The 23,379-nt window shown below is 48.8% G+C and overlaps 2 protein-coding genes across 7 annotated transcripts in view; both read left to right on the forward strand.

Moving 5' to 3' along the window:
- Nucleotides 1-23,379, forward strand: part of ANKRD39 (ankyrin repeat domain 39) — a 320,177-nt gene that overhangs the window by 68,085 nt on the left and 228,713 nt on the right. The gene's annotated exons all lie outside the window — the stretch shown is intronic.
- FAM178B (family with sequence similarity 178 member B) overlaps nt 1-23,379 on the forward strand; it is a 173,604-nt gene that overhangs the window by 30,376 nt on the left and 119,849 nt on the right. For all 6 annotated transcript variants that reach the window (XR_014515032.1, XM_083456602.1, XM_083456604.1 and 3 more), the window contains 2 exons: nt 2,539-2,644; nt 17,006-17,087. Coding sequence is in view for 5 of the 6 variants with exons in the window: in XM_083456602.1 (XP_083312728.1) it covers nt 2,539-2,644; nt 17,006-17,087 (188 nt within the window). In the remaining variant the exon portion in view is untranslated. The remainder of the gene's footprint in view (nt 1-2,538; nt 2,645-17,005; nt 17,088-23,379) is intronic.

The following is a 23,379-nucleotide window of genomic DNA, read 5'->3' on the forward strand; positions in this document are numbered from 1 at the left end:
CCTGAAGTGATTGATACTCTGCAGAATTTGCTGGCTTTGTGTATGGAGGAAAACAGATTCAACATTTAAGAACAGTAGAGCCCTTTTGAAAGTGCTCCCCCCTCTTTCAGTACATGCGTGCTCTTTTCTGTTCTGGGGCAAACCAAACTCCGCATATTTGGAACCGGGGGTGGAGGGACTAGTTGCGGAGGCTGCCTCTTGGCTAGCGCCTGTGATAGCGCCAACTCACTTAATGCTGCAATTGCTAGAGCCCCCTGATTCCTTGGTTCAGGGGGCAAAATGAGTTGTTCTTCATGGAGTAAAGTTCCACTGGAGCCTTCCTCTCCTCCACCCATCCGACAAAGAAAAAAATGTGTTTGCGTTTCACTTTTGCATGCGTGAATCTGAATGCAAACTCTGCGTTTCAGAGAATAAAGACTCTTTTTTCCCCTAGCAAGCCATCTTTTCGTTTCCAAATTTGCAGCAATTCCTGCTGAGGAGAAATTCATCAAATTGCCCAGACGCAGTCAGGGAGCGGAATGACAGCCCGCGTGGCCCAGGGGGGAACCATCACTACGGATCATTATGTTCTGAGCAGCTTAAATATATTTTGTCCCAGAAAAGTATGGCATCAACTGCTCTGGAAAGATTTATTTGAAAAACAGCCGCTTTTAGGGGGGCCGCCGGGTGTCTTTTAAATTGTGTTTTCTCTTTAATGCACAAGACTTCTTCCTGCATCTTTTATTTTCACTTACAGGAGTTGTTTAGAAATAATGCTCTGAAGGAGTGACTGGCTTGGGGATTTTTTCCATTTCTGGGGTGCTTTTTTTCTTTGTTTACCTCCAACTTGATTTAGACGGATGGATTTGTGAGCCCCAGGAGAGCTTAGCACAGAATCACAAGAGCCCACCCCCCCTTGTCAAAAGGAGGCCTGGGGGACAGGTTTCTCCTGAAGGCTGGGTCCCCCTCGCTCCTCTCTGAAGAGCAGCCATGTCCTGTGATCAATGAACAAAGTATGCAGAAGAGAGAACCTGCGGGTTACAACTGCCTCCTTATCCCTGGGCATGGGAGGTGCCAGCTGGGCGGGGGGGGGGGGGGCGTGCAGCCTGCAGCCTCCCAAGGGCCAAAGGTTCCCCTTTCTGGCCAGAGAGACAGCTCATTCACAAGACCCTGTCAGAGTGGGAAGGTGGGGTCTAAGACTTTGCCTGTTCCCAGCAGAAAGCCCACACTTCCTTTTTCTTTTTAATAAGATTTTTAAAAGCTTTTTCATCATACAATAAGATAAAAGAAATTAATCTAAATAAAGACTGAAACAGAAAAAAGCAAAGAAAACGCAGAGTCCTCTCTCAAAAGTAGCTGGCAACCAAGGCTTTTTTTCAGCGGGAACTTGCCGGAACTCAGTTCCAGCACCTCTCAGGTTCTACGAGAACGAGGGAAGTGTTCAGGGTGAGTTCCAGCACCTCTTTTTCTAGAAAAATAGCACTGCTTGAAATGCTTGTCTCACAGAAAGTGCTGGGCGCTCCTGGCTCTTCTCACCTGGGAGCTTTCCTTTCTCCTCCCGTCCCTCCCCCTGGCAGGATTCCCTCCCCCATCTCTCACGGGGGGGGGGGGGCAGGGCTGCCTTCCTGTGTGTGATCCTTGGATCCCAATAATGGCCCTGAGCAGAGAACACCAAACGAAAATAAAAGAAGAGAGCAGAGAAAACAGAAGAAAGAAGATAAAAAGAAGCAAATACAGTGGTACCTCCGGTTAAGAACTTAATTCGTTCTGGAGGTCCGTTCTTAACCTGAAACTGTTCTTAACCTGAAGCACCACTTTAGCTAACGGGGCCTCCCGCTGCCGCCGCTGCGCGATTTCTGTTCTCATCCTGAAGCAAAGTTCTTAACCTGAGGTACTATTTCTGGGTTAGTGGAGTCTGTAACCTGAAGCATCTGTAACTGAGGTACCACTGTAATAGAAACAAGAAATAAAAAGAAAAAGGGGCATCCAATTTTCCACCTGTCAAAACCCCACAATTTCCTCTGCAATTTAGGGAGCCGAGATATAGAACCATTTGGAAACATTTTTCAGTTGTGCCCTCTCTGGTCTAGCTGCAGATGCTTCCTCCATCACGTGGTGGAGTTGGATCAGACCACAGGCCTTGCAGTCCCAGTACTCTGTTTCTGGAGTGTGAATGTGACGTCTTGCCTATGTTGTCGTAGTTCGTTTTTCGTTGTCGTGTTTCCTTTCTGCCTCCGCGCTTCAGGGGAGGGGCCGTGGGGCGCAGGCATCCACCTTGCATGCAGAGGTCCCAAGTGCAGCCCCCAGCATCTCCCGGTGCAGCTGCAAAAGTCTCCTGCCTGAAACCCCAGAGAGCCACTGCCAGTCAGCGTGGGCAGTACTGAGCTAGGCAGCCCCATGATCAGACTCAGCAGAAGGCAGCTTCCTGCGTTGCGCTCATCTCCTAAGATGCCCCACCTATCCTGTGGGGCTGGGGTGAGATTTGAATGATGGTTGTTGGGGAAGCTCACAACCCTATTGATCCTCAGTACTCCGTCCCTTTCCCCTCTTTGTCTCCAGCGCTCCATTTGCCCTCCAGATGGCGCTCCTCCAAGACGGCTTCCTTGGCGCCCTGTACCACGGCACCTGCCGCTGCCCTCAGCCTCTCCTGCAGTGGCTCTTCCAGGTAAGCCAAGCAGCCCAACTGCAGGCAGAAGGCCTTGCCACTAGATGGCAGCAGTGCCCAAGGTGGGACTGCGTTGGAAGGCACCATTCATCACCTTTTGAGCTCCCAATAGTTCAGGGCACACTGCCGGGACACTAATCAATTAGCATGGTTAATCCACTAAAACGTTAATCACTGGTTTTAAGATGCAAGTCTGGCTAATTGGGCAAGTCCTCAGCCTTGTGGAACAGACGCCTTTGGGCTCCCCAAAGCACCTTTGCTTGACTAAGGACAATTGGGGCAGGGGGCGGTGGAGGGGATCCTGTATCTCTCAAGCACATCAGGACTTTGCGAAAAGGATGTTCAGTGCTGCTGGTGTGCCGAATAAGCCACACGTTGGTTGAAGTGGCCAGTGCTAGCAAGCTGACGCATATCTAGCATCATTATCGTGTCAAAAAGACCCTCCAAGTTGATTGAGAAGGAGGAACGGACTTGTAAATACTGTTTGTCCCCTGTGGGGTGGAACTCGGTATTCATTTTTGTTTCTTTGTATTTTGCATTCTCATTTTGTATTTTTATGTTGTGAACCACCCTGCAATCTTTGGATGAAGGGTGGCATGCAAATTTGTGTATACTGGGGATAATGGGATTTGTGTGACTAAGGAGAAGGGGATTTATAGTCTGTGGCCTGGAGGGTCCACAGGTTAGTCATGCCAGCCTGATGGGGCATTGCCCGTTTTGCAGATTTGATGGATGCAAAGTTGAAGATGGATGCAATCCTTTCAGAGCTGTGAGGCTGCTTTGAAGCACTCTGTTCAAAGCAGAGCCGTGGCAATGCGGGGGCTAGCTGGGTGTTTTGCCCTGGGTGAAGCCTCCAGAGGGGTGCATTGAGGCTCCCAGCCTGTGTGTGTGAGCAAATGCACTGGGTCTCTGACCTGGGTGAAATAAACCCTAGTTTCACCCCTCGTTCAAAACATGCACTTCCTGCCTCCCCGCCCCCGGTTGAGCTCTGGAAAAGCAAAAGATTCTGAACATCCAAAGCAGAAAAGGTTTATGATTGGTGCTGATTGGCTAACTCCCACCCTCACGGCAGCTTTGCACTTTTTAAAAATGGTTTATTGTTTCAGGTGGTTATTAAAGTGACAAGTTCATGCAGTGCTTTAAAAGAAAAGGAAAAAGTGGACAGGCTGCATGAAGCATTTCAGGAATTTGGTTCACTGACTTGCATGTCTGTCATTGCAATTGCAATCTGGACGGAAGATTCCCTTGTCTCTGTGGGACGTGCTCGGTGGAGCTCTTTTTCAGACTTTATATCCATCTTCATCATCCAGAAATGGCCTTTCCTAAGTCATATGGCATGTTTAAACCACATCAAAATAGAATGCTGCAACTTTGCTTTCCTGCCTTTGAGGAAACTGTGTTTCTGTGAGGGGTTTGGGGATTTCTAAAGCTTCCTTAGCCTGGGTAGCTCCTTTGTGGGCCCTTTGCTGCCCAGATTCTGCATCTAGGCTGACTCCTCTCCTTCCATTCTGGCTCCTTGATCCACCAGCCACCTGCTGATAGCACAAGCTGCCTCCTTTCTCACTTGAAGTCCTGCTCAAGTTTTCTAGTTCCTGAGCTTTCATCAGGTTCTCCCTACATGTCCCATAATTGATTCCCCACCCACCCTAAATAATTATTATTATTATTATTATTATTATTTATTATTATTTATACCCCACCCATCTGGCTGGGTTTCCCCAGCCACTCTGGGCGGCTTCCAAGTGAATATTAAAAACAGTACAGCATCAGACATTAAAAACTTCCCTAAAGAGGGCTGCCTTCAGTTGTCTCTTAAAAGTAAAATAGGTGTTTATTGCCTTGACATCTGCTGGGAGGGCGTTCCACAGGGCAGGCGCCACTACCGAGAAGGCCCTCTGCCTGGTTCCCTGTAACCTTCTCGCAATGAGGGAACCGCCAATGAAGACTACAAACTTGACTTTCAAACAAACAAACAAAAACAGAAAGTTTAAACAGCTTCAAGTTCTCAGGATGCCAAATTTTGTGTCATAGCAGATGATGATAGAACTGTATCTGTTCAGGCATTGCACACAGCCCCTCTATTTGCAGCATACCTAAGGAAAAGCAGCTCTCAGATAATATTACCAGGAACTTACTATGGAGTCCCCACACAATGTTCAGGAAGTCCTGTTGCCTTGGTGTGTCCAACTCCAATATCACATTCGGTCTCAGCTGTTTTCCCACTCAGAAACAGGAGACGGTTTGGTTCAGCTAGCCTAGCATCCTCTTTCCAGCAGCGGCTGTGGGTAGCCAGATATCTCTGGGAAACCCAGAGCAGACCATGGAGGCAAGAGCCCTTTTGTGGTGGTCTGTCTCTTAATCTGGTGTTTCTACTTACAGTATCTCTTGGGGCTAGGAGCAGTGGCGGACCCTGGGGTCTCAGATTTCAGCTGCACCCTGTGCAACACCAAAATTTGGTGCCCCCGCCTCTTGCCTTCCATTCCACATCATAGTAGTGGCATGCCCTGAAGCGCCCCAAGACTTTGCGCCCAGTGTGTCATGCTCTTCTAAACCCGCCTCTGCTGGTAGAGCCTGGTAGACCTCTCCTCTTCAAGTCTTTTAGTCCTCTTTTAAAACTACCCTGGACCCCTTCCAGACTGGTGTGTTTTTGCAGGTATATCCATTCTGCAGCATGTCCCAATAGGGCATTAGTGATGGATTTGTGCCATTCTGTCCACCCATAATTCTTCTTTATTAGTTGTTCTGTGATACTTTCCCAGTATTACTGCCTTGTTGCCATATGGAGAAGCACTCCTGGGCTATAGTGCAATGAAAGTGGGACATAAGATTGACCAGGTCATTTGTGGTATAAAAAGTTAAAGGATTTCAGCAGGAGGCTATGGCACACGCACCAATCGGAAACAAAGCAGAGTTTCCCTCCTGGAAACGTTTGCAGGCACAAACGGTACCAAAAACGGGATAACATAGAACGACCCTGATGCCATCATGAGTGCAAATAATCACAATAAAAAGAGTGTCTGGAATGGGCCCTAAGCGAATGCCCATCATTACACCTTGTTTCACAAATTCCACTGAATAAAACAGAATTCCCTTTTATAAGTCCTAAATCAATTGTTGACATGTTTTATTGAGTATCCCTAATATACTCAATACTCAAGAAAAGCAGAGGGAGAGGACTCTTTCCAGCCTCTCCTATCCAGATGTTTTGGGCTGCTGCAGGACAGCTGGGCTGGCTGGGGCCAATAGGGGTTGCCGTCTGAAACACTCCATCAGATGTGCTGGAAGTCCAGCTGCATCAGGCACCTCCTGCACCCAAACTGTTTTCAGCTTGACATTATAGGAAGTTGCTATGTAACTTTAAGACCTGGCACCTGAATTGCTTCTCCCTCCCTGTCGCTTTTTCATTTAGACAGCAATCCTGCGAGCCAGGAGTGTCTTGCCTTACTTGGTTGCATGTAGCCTGCTCTTCCAGTGCTGTAAATAAATAGAACATCTGAAGTCTGCTGGGTTGGGGAATGTTGCTGTGACCTCACCCACCCCATCGTCTAAAGCCCAAACACTTCAGCCATAAATGGGGTGGGGGTTGTGCTTTAACATCTTAGTCTTAGTGCCCCCTTTCTCCCCCTTCCCAGCACTGATCCCATTAACTATGTACCCCAAAATTTGGGATCCACCCCAAACCTGTTCCAAAGTTTTGCAGTTAATTTGCAGCATTTTTCAGTGAAAGCCCTGCCCACCGGTGTTAGTTACAACCCCCGTGATTGATGTATTTGATTACTCAGTTTGTGGGGCGCTACAAATTGTGATGTTTTCACTGCAAAATGCTGCAAAACAACTGCAAAACTTTGGAACAGGTTTGGAGGGGATCTCAAACTTTGGGCTTCATAGTTAGTTATCCTCCCAGCACATCCCTGAGCAGACTGCAACTATGAGCGATCCCAGCTGCTTTGGAGCTTCATAAACTATGGACCCCAAAATCTGGGATCCCCTCAAAACTGGTGCCAAAGTTTTGTAATTGTTTTGTTGTGAAAACCCCAGATTTTGCAGCACCCTACAAATAGAGTAATTTAAACTCAAAATGGGGGCCATGGGTATGACACCAAAATCCAATGCTTTTCAATCCAAACTTTGGCAAATGTTTTACAGCATTTTGCATTCCACTCATGTAAATCCCATGTTTTTGCAGCATCCCACAAATGGGGCAATAGACCCTCAAACCCGGGGGGTCGCAGGGTCCCCCCAAAACCCAACATTGTTTGGTTCACTCCAAACTGGCGCCCTTCTTTTTTATTGTATGGTAAGTTTATAAGTTTAAAATCCACATATGTATCAGAGTCAGCAGATTCTGGGGTTCGTAGTTCATGGAGTTGGCTGCAGGCACAAGCAAAGGCCGTTTCTCTTTGCCCTTGGAGCCCCCCTGCACACCCGCCAACCCCTGTCCCGCTTCCAGCTCTCCCTGGCTCTGGGGATGTGGGGGCACATTGACGGGGGCTGCCTTTGAAATACATTCTACACCTCCCTTTCCTTCCTGCCTCACATCACATCCAGCCAGATGATAATGCCGTGCATTTGCAGAGAAGGCTCCCTGCTCCCAACAGCACTTGGGCAGGCTGGGCTTGTCTGCCCCCCAGGGAGGAGGCAAGCTGCACTCCGCTTACTTTCGCCAGTGGGCATGGCGGGGTGGATCTCTCAATCTCTCTCACCACCCTACCCCCCTCTCTCTCACGTGTCATAGGTCACACAGGCAAGTGGTTAGAGTGCCAAAGACCTGGGAAACCCAGGTGAATATCCCCACCCCACCCCCGTAGCTGTGATTTTCATGAATGCATTTGTTTTGTTCTGTGGTGCAAAAAAGCAACGAATGAATTTAACGGTGTAACACAGGAGTAGGCAACCTAAGGCCCATGGCCCAATCGCCTTCTCAATCTGGCCCATGGACGGTCCGGAAATCAGCGTGTTTTTACATGAGTGGAATGTGTCCTTTTATTTAAAATGCATCTCTGGGTTATTTGTGGGGCATAGGAATTCGTTCATTTCCCCCCAAAATATAGTCTGGCCGCCCACAAGGTCTGAGGGACGGTGGACCGGCCCACGGCTGAAAAAGGTTGCTGACCCCTGCCTTTAACAGGTAAAAGGTACCACCTGTGTCCCCAAATGCTGCAATTATAGTAAAGACAGAACTGAGAGGATGTTTGCAATTCATGCGGAGGAAGGGGAGGAACATGAACAAACTGCTCTTTGCTTGCATCCCGTTAGCTCAGCTGCGCAGTCAGGAGTGGGCCAAAGCCTCCCTCTTGGCCCGTGTCCCAAGGTGTGCAGTCAGCAAGTGACGCTGATGGCTCTGCAGCCGCCCCTCAGGTCCAAAGGCAGCTCTCAATTGCCAGCCCAACTGGGAATGCTTTTGCAGGTGACTGGCAGCTTGCCTCTCTGTGTTGGGCACCTGAGAGTGGATGTCAGCTGTGCTGATCCCTGTGGCGAAGGCAGAGAGGCCAAACATTCTTGCTGGATCAGACTGGAGTGGGGTGTCCTCTTTAGCGGTACACTTCTTGCTTAGAGGAAGCACTTCCTGTCTCAGGGAACTGATCTCTACCTACAGCCATTAGAGTTAAGATGGATGGCCGTCTGCCATGTGTTACAGGAATTTATGTAAAGGTTGGGGGGGGGTTGCCCCTCCAGCAGACATCACACACACACACACACTGACTACCAAACGCAAAACATCACTCCTGCAAATGTCCCCACAAAACACTTCATCACAGTTTTTCCCTATCTCTATTCAACAAATACAACAATTCACTGATAAATGTATTTATGTACTGGCTCACTGGGAAAACTTTAGAAAGTCATATAAAGATGCTCCAGTATGGATTTGCGCCATTCCAAATTTGTTCTGTTTGGGAAAGGAATGCTTACCAAGGAGGGAATCTGGGATGTGTGCAGCCATAATCCCTGAAACCTGGGATCACGCACACAGCAGCCTCTTGCACAAGACTGGCATCCAGACAGGCAGTCATCCCATGGACAATGGCAAACCACCCAGGAATAGATTAGGTCCTCAGTCAGGGGGAAACTAGGAACCTGTAAATATTCCTGCTGTATCATTTGATGGGTATGTGGTGGTGGGCAAGGGAGGTTGGGGGCAAACCTGACAAGCTGGTTTCTACCAGAAAACCCCTCCCTGTTTGTGACATATGTATGATGTATCTGTGATGTATGCATGATGCTTCACCTGAGGTATTTATGGGAAAAGGGAAACCGTATAAAAGGGGAAGCATCCCTTTGTTCGGGGCTTCTTCCTGCTTCTTCTGTGGGGCGGCTGGAAGTCCTGTTGCAACAGTTTTTAAATAAAGGTCAAGCCTACAGGCTGCTGTTTTGCTCCTATTTTCTTGGAATTTTCCTTTTACACATGGATGCTTTAGCTGAGATTCCTACTTTGCAGGGGGTTGGACTAGATGATCCTTGGGGTCCCTTTCAGCTCTACAATTCTGTGATTCTATGGTCTACACAGGAACTGAACGCAGATAATGCTTATGGGGAGGACTTAAAATACTTGAAAGTCCTTCTGTATCCAAGAACTTGTCCACACATGTAAAAGTATATATTTAAGGGGAAATGGATGCTTAACATGTGCAAGGGAACTTTGATGCAGGAGAGGGGGCTGTTTTCCAACAAATACCCCCCTCCCCCCCACTCATTTTAAGGCAGAGGTGGTACAGCAAGCCTGGGAGGACTCTGCCACACGCCCTTCCTCGGTGTTTGAATCACCTCTGGGACATTCTTCTGATGCATTTTCTCTCACATGCTGCTGGCCGCTGCTGTAAGTAATAATTCCTGCACGATGTTTGGTGGGCAGGGAGCATTTTAAGTTCATAGTGTAGGTGTAATTTATGTGGTTGCTGCGGGTTCATGCATCTTAATCCAGAAGGGGCTGCAACAATGATCTTGTTTCTCCTACACAACTCCAGGCAGAAAATTCACCCCTGCTGTTCCCTGCATTGAGACTATTATACCTTAATGACTCAAGAGGTGAACCACAGAGCGCAAAGCTTTTCGCTTCTCCGGCAGATAGATGGAGAGAGTCAGGGGCGCGTGAGGTCGGTGCTGGCATTACTATGAGTGGCAGCCAGTGCCATCTTTGCCTGTTGCATGAACTGGCCCAAAGTGAGCCTGCAGGTGGGCTTCCTAAGGTTGGCTGCTTGTGCATCACCAGCGCTATCATCATCTTTACATAAATATATCCCACCCCCCTCCAAGGAGCTCCAGGTGGTCACATGGTTCTCGCCCCCCCCCCCATTTCCTTCTCACAACAACCCTGCGAGGTTGTAGGCTGAGAGATGGTGGCTGGTGCAAGGCCACCCTGTGGGCCTCAAGGCCAAGTGGGGATTGCTTCTCCCAACACATCTTCAAAAGAGAGGACAAAAAGGGAAACATGTTTGCATACGTTTTACATATCCTCATTTAAAGTTGTAGATCACATTTTGAAATAATTACTGTAATTTAAGTAGCAATGCAGTCCAAGTCTCCATGCAGTGGCCATTGTGCCTGCTCAGTCTGCTTTCCAGGTGGTGATTTTGGATGGGCAAATTCAAAACTGCCCCCTCCCCTCTTTCTCTCCTTAGGGTTCTTTCTCATTAAACCACACTTAGACACGAGCAAAAGACCTCTGGCCTGTGCATAAATCATTTCTCCTCTTGCCTATGGCACTCTTTCCCCCTTGGGTCTGGTGTGCTCTCACCTGGGGTGGCATTTTGATGAAGGTGACGATGTCTGGATGTTGCAACCCCCCCCCCCCAAAGAACCCCTCAAAGGCAGGAGCAGCGCTGAGTCCACAAGGGATGGCTGTGTGCAACCCCCCTGCAGCCCTCATCTTCAGAACCTAAGAGCCTGTAAGCAACCATCAGCCCAGGAAAAAGTGGCCCCTGCTGCTTAATAGGTGTAGTCCATGGGTAGACAAACTAAGGCCCGGGGGCCGGATCTAGCCCAATCGCCTTCTCAATCCGGCCCAAGGACAGTCCGGGAATCGGCGTGTTTTTACATGAGTAGAATGTGTCCTTTTATTTCAAATGCATCTCTGGGTTATTTGTGGGGCATAGGAATTCATTTTTTGTCCCCCCCCCCAAATATAGTCAAGCCCCCAACAAGGTCTGAGGGACATTGGATCAGCCCCCTGCTGAAAAAGTTTGCTGACCCCTGGTGTAGTCTAAGTCCAATTTATTACTCTGTGTATACTACACTGCTGCCAGTAGCAGCAAAATACCCTGAGGAAGATTTGCAGCTGCTTACACTGAGTCTGACTATTTATCCATCTAGCCTTAGGTTGCTGTTGTGGCACCCAGGGGTGCACGTGCTCCCACCCAAGCCTTCCCTGCTTCCCCTGCTAAAATGAGGCTGGAAAGGAGTATGCGAGGTTGCCATGTGTTTGGTGTGTCCACTACAAGTTTCTCCGGTCTGCAGCTGTGCCCATTGGCCCCCGAAGGTTAGCAGCCACTGACTAGCCCAGTGCTGTATACTCTGACTGGCAGCTGCTGAGCCCCAGCCTGAGGCAGAGTCTTCCCCCAGACTTGGCATGTGAGATTTGTGTAACTGCAGGAACAAAAGTTTGGACTTGAGTTGCTCTGAATACAAACCCTGTGGGTCTGACTACTGGAGATGAATAAGAAGTGTGGGGCTATCCCCATGGCACACTGCTGGGGGGCTCCCTCGGGGCATGCGGTAGGTCAGTAGCATCGACCAGGGACAGTCTGACCTGAGCCATGTTCACACGTAGCACTGACCGTTAACTCGGCTTGGGCAAATTAATTTGTGTGCAAGCTGCGTGAAAGGGCACTCACCCTGAGAGCTCCTCGCAGGGAAGCAAATCACAGAGTGACAGGCTTAGCGTTGCCTCCTCTGCTTGAGATTGGTTGGGAGAAACAAAGCACAGTACTGGTTTAGACATCATGATAAGCCAGTCATTCCATGGTTTGCAGACCCTCCCTGTGTCCCGATTTTCCAGGGACAGTCCCGAATTTACAGAAGCCGTCCCAGTTTCTGAATTGTTCCCTGAATGTCCCGCTTTTCCATAAGGACGTCCCTATTTCACTTGGAGAAATGTTGAAGGGTATGGAGTTACGTGACCCTTGAGCCAAGGAGATAAGTAACTATACAACCTTTAGAAGACATCTGAAGGCAGCCCTGCATAGGGAAGTTTTTTAATGTTTAATGTTTTATTATGTTTTTATGGTATATATGTTGGAAGCTATCCAGTCAGATGGACAGGATGTGTTGTTGTTGTTAAAAAATAGGATGTCCCTATTTTCATCAGACAAATTTGGTAGGTATGTGTTTGATTCCCTGCTGGATAGAAAGTACGGGTAGAAATCTGGATGGAAAGCTTCTGCACAGGCTCATTTGCCTTACTGTAGCTAGTGGGCAGCACCCTGACTGAATGTGGCCCCAGTGTGACAGTTGCTCCACATGGCCTGTGTGGCGATTGTGGAGTATTCTGTGTTCAGACACTGGTCACTTCCAGAGGCCCAGTTTACTGAGCTGTCACTCTGGATTGTTTGCACAGCGTTTGGGAAGGTTAGATGATACAATGGCCAGTTTACCGAGCATTCATTCTGATTTGCTTGCAAGAAGGTCAGACGGTTAAGCATCCTGTTGGCAACTTCCACCTCCTCACACTTCTCTCCCAGACCTCAGGATGAGAGATCACCCCGGATCTTTCCTCTGAGAACAAGGAGCAAGCATGGCTGGCTTTCACATTTCTGGGTTAAACAAGAAACTTTTCTGTGCAGGTTATTTACTTCCTATAATAACCAATTTTCTTATTTTTCTCAACCATATCTATCTATGAGTGATTGCAAAAGGTAAAGTGTACCCTGTAGCCTAATTCACAAACCACACTCTGCATGCCAAAGCTTCAATGGGATTATGGTCTTTCAGTCTCTCCAGGGGTGCCTCCATTATGGTATTGGGGTAGTTATATGTGAAGCCACTTTCAATACTTGTTTGTACCTTTCAAGGTTTTTGAGTGGGCATACTGGTGCATCACCATCACCATCATCATCATTTATTAAATTTGTATACCGCCCTATATCTGAAGATCACGGGGTGGTTTCCTGAATGAGCCTCACTGACGGGAACTGCCCAAGGACACTTCTTCCACAGCTCTTTTTCATTTCGGTGAGGCTCATGCAGCAGAACTTCTTCCTGGACTGAGCCTGTGTTGAGGCGTGGGAAGTGAGTGGTGGGCCACTTTGGATTTTCTGCATCAGGTATTAAGATGCCTCACGCCAACTACCTCACAGGATGTTATTACACAAAGGCTCCCACCTCATGCCAGGTTGACCTCAGTTTCTGGAAATCCCGTGTCTTGTTGTGGTGAAAGCTCCTATGTTCTGGCTTCTTGCAAGAACAACAAAAAGACCTTGCTGAGTAGGGAACTGTTAACAGGTTCTTAGCTCCAAAAAAGGGAGGCGGCTTGCAGCTCTGCCTTCATACTCCTTGTTCTCAAACACGTCCATCTTCACACGCCCCTGCTTTTTCTCCTTTGATGGCACTCTTGAGAACATCATGACGACAATGGTGCATTTGTTTGTTTTTCCAAACCCACAAGTGTCTAGCCCTCATAGGTGAAGAAAGAATACCAAAAAGTGCATTCCCCGGGAAGATGAGATAAGCTGGGTCATGTTTTAGCTTGGTAACAGAAAAAGCAACAAGCCTGTCGTTGCATAGAAAGTTAGCATGTCAGGAGGAAGGTTGTATGAAACCTTCTCCTTGCCTTGGTTGAGTTCTGCTGCAGAGAGTTCTATCCATTCAGACAAACAGCCCCCCTAATTTAGATGCTGACATCTAGGAAAAGCTGTTACGACTCGAGTCTGCTGTGGGCATTTCCACACAGCAGAGTTTCATGTGGGCTCAGTGCTGCTGACACATGCAAGTTTTTACACACCATCAACATGGCATTGGCCTCCTCAGTATGCCATTCCCATATTATTTTCCCATTTAAAGCATATTTACCATTTTCAGGGGAAATCCAGTTACTCAATCCAGCCCCATGGAAACAGTAAATCCAGATTCAGAGAGAACTGGGAGGAGATATGGAATATAGAATGGCATTTTGATGAGGGGGAGGCTGTGTGGATGTTGTGAAAAAATCCCATGCCTGAGATGAGCAGCACTGAGTTCATAGGGAACTGGAACTGGAAGTGCCCCGTGTGGATTGGCTGCCCGTTGTCCTCTTCATGGTGCTTTTCTGATCTCCTTTGCTCTGCCAGCACATACACCAAGTTAAAGAGGATCCAAAATTACCTGTGCAGTCAACTCAAATTTTACTACCAGAACCCCCAAATTCTGCAACTGAGATTTGGAAGCAATATGGGTCTGTTGGGCCAACTTAGAGCAGATGGGCTGAATGAAACATGGAGGGAAGGAGTCCCTCATCCCTTTTCTGGGATCCAAGGGCAAACCAGAAAACATCTGGGACAACTGAGCATTGCTTGTAGTGTGGTCTTCACCTTTAGCCCCCCAATTTTTTCAAGTTTTCCTACAACACAAGTGAGAATTAGAAACTCCAATACTTTTCTCCCCTGTCCCATTCCTGACAGCGACAATTACCTTGTGGTTGTTGTCCCTGGGTTTTGAGTTCCTTGTTGTACTCCATAAGCTTTTCACAAGCCACCATGTTACAAGACATGGCATTTTTGAGTATAGCTTCCTGGATCTCTGTTCTGGCTCTGTTTCCCTGTCTGTCACGGAGGGATGAACAAATCTATCAGATTTCTTCATTTCCCCCAATCTTAAATTCATTTCTCCACATTCCCACAGCAATTTCCATTTTTTTAAAAACATTTAAATTTCCCCTAATTTGTATGTTTTTCTACAATGTTGATAAATATGCATATTTTTGCAAGCAGTTTCTCCATAACTTAATGGATTTTTATATGGTATTTCCACTGTTTTATACATTTTATATGCATTTTTTTACACATTACTTGGCTGGAGAACTTCATGACAAATTTCAGAAATGTGGGAATTTCAAAGGAAGGCTGTGTTACAATTCACATATTGTTTCAGAAAGTGTGGATTTTCATCAGTTTGCCTGCAACGGAGAACTGAGTTGAATTGCATCCCCCCCCCCCCCCGCCCTCCCACTATGCCAGCATCTCCTTTCCCTTCCTCCTTGTCTCTTTCTCATTTGCTTTCCCACCTCCACTTCCCTGTCTTTGGCTCTCTCTCACCTCCCCTTCTTCCATACAACACTGCAGGGAGAGTCTTTCACTGCCATCCCAAGGGGATTCATGCTGCAGGCCCACCCAGCTGCCCAGGACAAGAGGGGGATTTGGAGGGCCTTTGGTCCTGCTGCTGCTCCAAGCCCCCCGCCTCCCCATAAGTGGGTACACGGACACACACACCCCTTCTCCAGCTGCTGCATCCCTCTGGCTCCCCCTCCGCCAAGCCTAAGAATGGAGTCGCCTAATTGTTTAAGCCACACAGAAAGAGGCATCCAGGTACTAAATTACAGGGTTGGAGCTGCACTGGCAGTCAAACAGCAGGCCTGTGACAAATGCAGTTAAGTGCAGTCTAATGAGCCTGGCCAGATGTGCTCCACCACAGCAGTGCGAAACTGAGTGCGAGAGGATGAAAGAGGGAGACTGAGAGGGACATGAAAAGGAGTCCTGAGGTTGCCCAGTCCAAGCTTAGTGGCTGGTTTGACCCTGGCAGAACAGAGATCAGGAGGTAGATAAAAGAAGGGTTGGGAAAGGAAAATCTTATTAAAAGCTGTGGGAAGAGTGGGATGCTGATAGCTGCCAGCCAACTTCTGGGCAGGCTCCATTCTCCAGGCAGAGCTCTGCCACCTGGTGGGTCTTGGGTCTTGTCAAGGTTGGCAGGTCTGTTACCACCAGGAGGCAGGAGCTGCTCCAGGTCAAGCACTGCTGGAACCAAGAGGAGCTGCACAAGAGCACAGGCGTTCCAGACATGAATGCAGAACAGAGAAAGCTTCTTTACACCACTTGGCCCATATAGCCCAATATTACCAACACTAACCGGCAGTGATCACTTTCAGGCAACCCTACTTGGAGGTGTTGGGTGTTGAAAGGCTCCCTTGCACCCTGGGAAAGGAGCTGCATTGGCTCCCCGCATCACCTGCACCCTTGGTAAGGGACTAATAGCACTCGCTGCCAGCCGACTGGGGAGGGCGCCCCACAGGACTGCTGCGATGGCCCCCGCCAGTGACCAGATTCCTTCACCGAGGTGCCCAGAGGAGCTTCAGTATGCTGATGACAACATAGTGTGTGTACGCTCAGAGGATGACCTCCAAGCCATCCTAAATATTTGCAGAAGTTTACAAAAAGCTTGGCCTGTTGCTCAACATCCAAAAAACCAAAGTGCTGCACCAACAAGCACAAAACAACCCCTCTGCAGCGCCACAAATCCAACTGGTGTAAAGTTGGAAAATGTCAATCACTTCTCCTCCCTGGGCAGTTCTCTTTCCTCAAGGGCCGACACGGATGCCAAAATCCAGCATCGCCTGAGCTCTGCAAGTGCGGCTTTCTCCCGATTGAAGTGCAGGACTCTCCCCACCGTGGTTTGCAGCAACTGGTATTCAAAGGCCTACCCCTGCCTTCCGCAGCAGATGCAAAACATAGCAGTCATGGCTAGCAGCCTTCCATAGTCTTATCCTCCATGAAATTGTCTAATCCTCCTTGAGTCTCATTCATTGTTTTCATTGCCTGTTCATCTTGTGGCAGCCAATTCTATAGTCCAACTGTGTGAAGAAGTGCCTCCTTCTGTAGTGAGCTAGCACGTGTGGAGAGAGGCGGTGCTAAAACTTTCCCCTACAAAGTGCTGGTTGTGTGGATTCAAGGAGGTTTTCACCCGAGGGAAGCATCACCAGCCTGATTCCCCATCCCTGCCCTCTGGTGCTGTGCAATGCATAATTCCAGCCCTCCCGGCACAGCCTGCTGTCTCTGGCTTCCAGCCTCTTCCACTGCAGCCGAGGGTAGCTGGGCTCCAGCAGGAAGTCTTGCCTGTGTGAGGTGATAGATCTGGTGGTAAGGAAATGCTGCCTACAGTGTTTGGGTAGAGGTAGCTCCTCCACACTTGCATGTCGTCACTTGAGGTTGCAGCCATCAAGTACTTGCCAGCACTTACATAAGCCTTTTAGAGTGCTTCACTTGGTATTTTTTCTGTTGCTTCCTGTGGCTGTTTTTAATATGGAAGATACACACATGTATTACTGATAGGTCAGCGTTGTGTGTTAATGTTTTATGTGATTTTTTTTTTTTAATGGCATAATGTATTTACGTTTTTAAATGGGGACCTTTTAGGCCACTGATAACTCTGAGTGATGGTGTGTCCCTGCTTCTTTTGCAGCTGATGTCTTGGAGCCCAGTCGCCTCACCAGGTGCCTTCCAAACTCTCTGGGAAATCAGCGCTCCTCAGATTGCCTCAGCCGGTCAGTGTGGGGTTGTGTGAGGGGGCAGTTTGTAAGATGAAGCTGTACTTGTCTGGAAATGGGAGTTGTAGTCTGAAGGGCAGCAGGTTGGGGGTGGCTGGGGAAGAGGTTCCAAACTGCTGCAGGCAACTTGAGCCTTTTGTTTTATTCCATTCCTGCCTGTACTGTACTGGGTCTAAGGTCCATTTCACACATTACACAACAGTGAACTCGGGTTTCCTCCAGAGCACGTGCTCAGCAGGGAGCCACAACCAACCCCAGCTCCCGGCCTGTGTGAGAGACCACTTTAGGAACACAGACAGTTGGCTTAATCAGAGTCAGAGCAATTGCCCCATCTAGCTCAGTGCTGTCTACACTGACTGGTAGCAGCTCTCCAGGATTTCACACGGGGAGTCTTTCTCAGTCCTACCTGGAAATGCTGTGGACCTTCTGCATGCAAACCCGGCCCCCCACCCAGGGCTGGCTCAAGACATTTTGCTGCTTGAGGTGAAGGACAATATGCCTCTCCCTGCCCACGCTCCACAGCCGCTCCCCAGAACAGGCACTGACCGGATTGGGCAGCTGAATCCAGAGCCTTAGCTTCCGGAGGGCTAGCCAGGCTTTTTGCCCCGGGGGGAAGCCTCCAGAGGGGTGCCGTTGAGGCTCCCAGCCTGTGGGTGTGTGGACGCAAATTCACGTGGGGGTGCCAAACTGGGTCTTTGGCCCAGGTGAAATAAAGCCTAGTTTTGCCCCTGGCTGAACCTTGCTTAGCAGGCGCAGAGAGGGCTGAGACCCCACAGCTCTGCCTTGCAGTAAAGGGGAGCAGCCAGGCGACTCAGTGGGCGTACCTTGGAGGGGGCTGCCGTGGCTTCTTTCCTTCCACTCGCACACAGGGGGAGATGCCTCACTCTGCCTGAGGCAGCAGGGGTGGGGAACCTCAAGACTCGCGGCCAAATGTGCCCCTCCAGGTCTCTCCATCTGGTCCTGGAGCCTCCTCAGGGCCAGCTAGAGGATGGCTAGGGATGGGTGACTGTCAGTTTTGGTTTCTCTCCCCCTCGCATTTTGGCAGTCTTAAGTTTGGTTCTCCACATTTATGTACTAGTCAATTTTGTTTCATAAAGCCCTCTTGAAAATTTGTCAGCACTTTAGTGCAGCTCTTTCCTAATGTACATGTTTTTGTTTGCAAGTTTGCCTGAGATGCACATTATTGGCGAGCATTTTTCATAATGCATCTTGTAGGTTATTTTCAAAGTGCCAGTTTTTAAGGACAGCTGTGCTTCAGCATATTGTTTTTGAAAGTGCAAATTAAAATTTCTCCCCATGCCTAGCCCCGCCCTTCCTCAACCCCGCCCCCTCTTCCGAGGCCACACCCCTCGCTCTGGCCACACGCGAATAGAAACTTTGCCTTCACAAAACTCTCGGCTTCCTTTCAATTCCTCGGCTGTTTTGCAGGAGCAGAAACCATTTAAACTCATTTCTAAAAGATTTGCTTTTGATGAGATTCGGCATCAACTCTCTGTTGACGGGGAGGCAGGGAAGATTAGCATCTCGTGTGCGCCGGGGATGGGAGCAGCCTTTCATTGCCTGTGTGGGCAGCCACAGAAGGATGTCTGATCCTGCTTTAGATATTCTGTGCTTCTCTCCCAGGGAATTTGCTTGCTTTAGCGAGCTTCTCATCTGTTCTCTGGCTGCTGCTCCACATGCAAACTCTTCCCCGCTTCCCTCCGAGCTTCCAGGGCTGGGGCGGGCGAAGAGGAGCACTTCAAACAGAAAGAAACATCTAAGGCAGCACCAGAGATGAGGGAGCCTTAATCTCCTGTTTGCTACATCCTCCTCCTCCTCCTCTTCTTCTCCTCCACGGCAATTAACTTCGGTGCCGCAAACAAAGATTAGGAATTCCAGGTGGATAAGGAGCAGCCGGAGCCAATGAGGTTATGCGTACCTGAGATTTTGCTTTCATGCAGTTGTCAGCCGCTGAGGGAGAGAAGAGACACAAACAGGGAGGGAAAGATGCTGTCGCTCACGGCGCCAGACCAGAGCCTCTTGGTCGGGAAGCTTCCCTTCTTAGTAGTGACGCTTCCACAGGATCAGAATCTGTGCCCCAGCCCAGCGTTGTTATCCTTGCGTTGGCTGGAGCCCAAAGCCGGTCCCCTTGTCTTGGTCGTGCTCCGCACAGGTGACCAAGGTTAGGGAAGCGCAAGCCAGCAGGCCCCCCAAGGCAGCAGCCTTGGCAGGACCCCCCTCCAGCCCCAGCCCAGCCTCCTCTGCTTCTGCGCTGGTTGTGCAGGGAGGGCTTTTTCTTCCTTCCTTCTCTGCAAGGAAATCGGGATCCCGGGAGGGGGGGGGGGTGCATTTCATTCCTTGGCCTGCCAACTGTGGTTCAGATCTGGATTGGGGCCCTGTGCCGGGAATGTGTGTGCATGGGCCATTTGTGCAATATCCCACTGAAGTGAATAGGAGGTTTGTTTGCTTTTCTCCAGTTCAAATTCGGTGTAGAGCCTGTGCTTGTGAATGGTTGGGGTTGTGGGGTGTGTGGGTGTATGAGAGAGAGAGAGAAGTTCTCTGCCTCCTTTTGGCCCAAGCTCTGCCTTAGTTTTACAACCGTTTGCACAAACTCAGTCACCTTCCTCCTTCCCACAAAGATCTAGGAGCAGTACTTACAGACTTGCTTAATGTTTGCTAGAGTTATCCAACAAAAATCTTGTTTTGCTTCAGGAGTAGGAAGCTGCCAACATGTATAGCATTCTTTCCTTGAATTGCAAGGTAACCCACATTGAGCTCCAGTAGTGCTATGATGTCTACTTGTAAATAACAATCTGCTTTTTATCCCTCCCCTCCTTTCCCCCCTAAACCGAGCAGAATGAGTGCTATAGCATTGGCTTTGAGATATGAGGATGTGCGCTGCCAGCCCAGAAATAAATAACGTAAAAGTAAAGGTTGCACATAGGAGTGTGCAAGAGAGATGGGGGAGCCCTGAGTTTTGCTAATTCATAATAATAATCTCACTTTACTGGGGATGCACAACCCAGGAAGGGTGCGGGAGGAATAGAGCCAAAGGAATTAAATTACATTTTAAAAGTTGGAGTTTGCAGAATGGTAAAGGGAGATCAAATGACACTGCCAATTGGATGGCCCCTTTCAATGGAAACTCCCACAGCAAGCTTTAGGTTGCTAGTACCTATGGAACTCCCTGCCACAAGAGGCCGTCATGGCCACCAACTTGGATGGCTTTAAGAGAGGACTGGACAAATTCATGGATGAAAGGGCTATCAAGGGCTGCTAACCACAATGGCTCTGCTCCGCTTCCACAGTTCTGAACCCCAGTTGCTGGAACCCACAGGAGGGGAGAGATGCCCCTGTGCTCAAGTCCTGCTTGTGGGTTTCCTATGGGCATCTGGTTGGCCACGGGTGAGAACAGGATGCTGGACAAGAAGGGCCTGATCCAGCAAGACTTTTCTTATGTTCTAATGTAGAACATTCCGCATGGAAGCCCCAGGAGGCCATCCACACCACAGACTTAACATTGCTTAACAGTGATTCCCTCCCAGCTGGAAACCCTGGGAGTTGTAGTTCTTTGTAGAGAGGCCTGGGGTCTAGAGAGATATTAAGAGTATTCTCTGCACCCTTACCAAATGGCAGGGAGTGAGAGGAAGCCATGGCAGTTGTAGTAGTTTAAGACCCAAACTAGCTAACTATCAGTATGTCAGCACTTGGAAATATGAGCCATTCTTTAGACATTTTTTCTCCATCCCAAGCAGACCTGGAATTGTACTTTTCTGTAAGGTGCTCAGAACTCTCTCTCATCAGTCCCTGACCCACCTGCGCACCTAGGATTCCTTGCAGGGAGGAACACGAGATTATAAAACTGATTTTAATCTGCAGTGCAGACGTGCACTTTTGCCTGCAGAAGGTATATTGCATGGGTTACGTGACGGTGCTGGCTGGAGCTGACAGGAGTTGCATTCCAAAAAGGCTGGGAAACAGCCGGTTGGGGAGGCTGGTTTATTGCCTCATTCTGTTCTCTCTGGGCAATGCCAAACTTTTTTGTCCTTTTTTGTTGCCATGCTAGTTTGGGAAGTGACAGAACTTTACAGCGTCCTCCTCTTGGTTTCCCTTCTCTCTGATGCCACCCATCCCCATTGCCTCTCCCCTGGGCCAGCAAATGCTCTCCTGCTTTCCCCCAGGCCAGGACTTAATTCCCATTCTCCTTCAAGGTCCCCACAATGGTTTCTGGTGTTCACCACTGCTCATTGCTGTCAACCTTTCCCTTTTCTGGCAAGGAATCCTATTCGGAATAAGGAAATTTCCCTTTAAAAAAGGGAAACGTTGACAGCTATGCCACTGCTTGGCTGCAGCTGTGCCTACACCAGAGGTGGACTTGCCCTCCGCAACTCCAAGGTATCTGTGTGCAGGCAGCCTCTGACAGCTGCTGTCCACAGGGGAGAGGGTTGGAGCACAGCCGTCAGGAAGTGGCAGAGAGCCTCCAGCTCAGTGTGCTTCTTTTCAGCTGCTTACAGAGTGGCCAGGTGTGTAAGCAAACAGAGCAGAGAGGGACGTAACCGATGGTGGCGCCTCACCTATGACTCACATTGGGGGTGAAAAAAGACGTGACATTTTAGCAGTGGGCTCTTCACTTGCGGTGTGAGCCTGACTTTGCCACTTGCCTTTCAAAAGTGCATTGCTACAAGTCACGTGCTGCCTCCGCCATTCATCTTGTCCCTCAGCCAGACCTCATGTGAGCCATTTGCTATGATTGTCATTACTGCATGTGCATGTGCTAGCCTCAACTAGAGCCAGGGCTTTTTCGGCTGTGGCTCCGATCTGGTGGAACACTCTGTCACAAGAGACTAGGGCCCTGCGGGACTTGACATCTTTCCGCAGGGCCTGCAAGACAGAGCTGTTCCACCAGGCCTTTGGCCACGGCACAGCCTGACTCCCTCCTTCGGCAATCTTCGTGGAGCTCTGGCCCAATGGTTGCCATTGGTTTGATTTGAATTTTATAATGAATGATTTTAGAGTGTTGTGTTGTACGTTGTACTGTTTTATTGTTGTTAGCCGCCCTGAGCCCAGCTTCGGCTGGGGAGGGCGGGATATAAATAAAAATTATTATTATTATTATTATTATTATTATTATTATTATTATTATTCATCCTTTGCCTTAGCTTTAAAAAACAGCAGCACCGAAAGCTGCAATAAATTGCAAAACTGCTCCAGAAATCAGAATGTTAGGGACACCATAGGAACTAACTGATTTATATTGTCCACAGCAGTCTTTCCCTCAGATTTACACATTCTGAAAAGACCAAAAGATGCGCCCCCTCACCTCCACCCCAGAGTGGAGCCCTGGAGAGAAAAAGGCACCTTTGGATTCAATGCCACTCGCCCTCTGCTCTGAGAAAGTTGCATCTGTCTTCACCTGCCTTTATCCTGCTATGCAGACTCGCGGTCCCTCACCCCCTTGCAGACCTCCATATCAGTCGGATACTGCAGCTCAAAGCAGTACAGCGGGGATGAAAAACAAGTCCTGCATAGATGATCAACCATGTTGTGCTCACCCCACCCTCTCAAAAGCAAATCGGTTGCTCTAATACATTGGTAGTGCACCACAGGGAATATGTAGCCACTGAGGACATTAAAAACAAGCAAATAAAATTGCTCTCAAAGCCAGAGGCCAAGTATTTGGCTGCTGCTGTTTTTCCAAATTGACTTGTCTCTGATCAGCAACTAGTTATATGGGATGATCACTTTGGGGAGAGAGGGTGGAGGACTAGAGCATGGGTAGGCAAACTAAGGCCCGGGGGCCGGATCAGGCCCAATCGCCTTCTAAATCCGGCCCATGAACGGTCAGGGAATCAGCATGCTTTTACATGAGAAGAATGTGTCCTTTTATTTAAAATGCATCTCTGGGTTATTTGTGGGGCATAGGAATTCATTCATATTTTTTTTCCAGAATACAGTCTGGCCCTCCACAAGGTCTGAAGGACAGTGGACCGGCCCCCTGCTGAAAAATTTTGCTGACCCCCTGGACTAGAGTAATCCCATTTGCCTGTTAGTCACACACAGAGACACTACCCCATAGGTTCCCAATAAGTCTGACTACCATAGCCTCTGCTTCCTTCATATTGTTCCGAAGGTTGGGTGCCAACCCTACTCTCTGCCGAGTGTTGGTGAGATCCCAGGGGGTCCTGGGCACTCTCATAGGGTCTGTGCTCCTCTGGAGATTTGAAGACTTTCATAGATTTAAGAACTATGGATTATTCACCTATTTACACCTTCCGTCTGCATGGAGAGAGTCCAGATCTTACAGCTTGGC

This window comes from Podarcis tiliguerta (genome assembly GCF_965153285.1).
Source record: "Podarcis tiliguerta genome assembly, chromosome: 8".
Taxonomy (NCBI): Eukaryota; Metazoa; Chordata; class Lepidosauria; order Squamata; family Lacertidae; genus Podarcis; species Podarcis tiliguerta.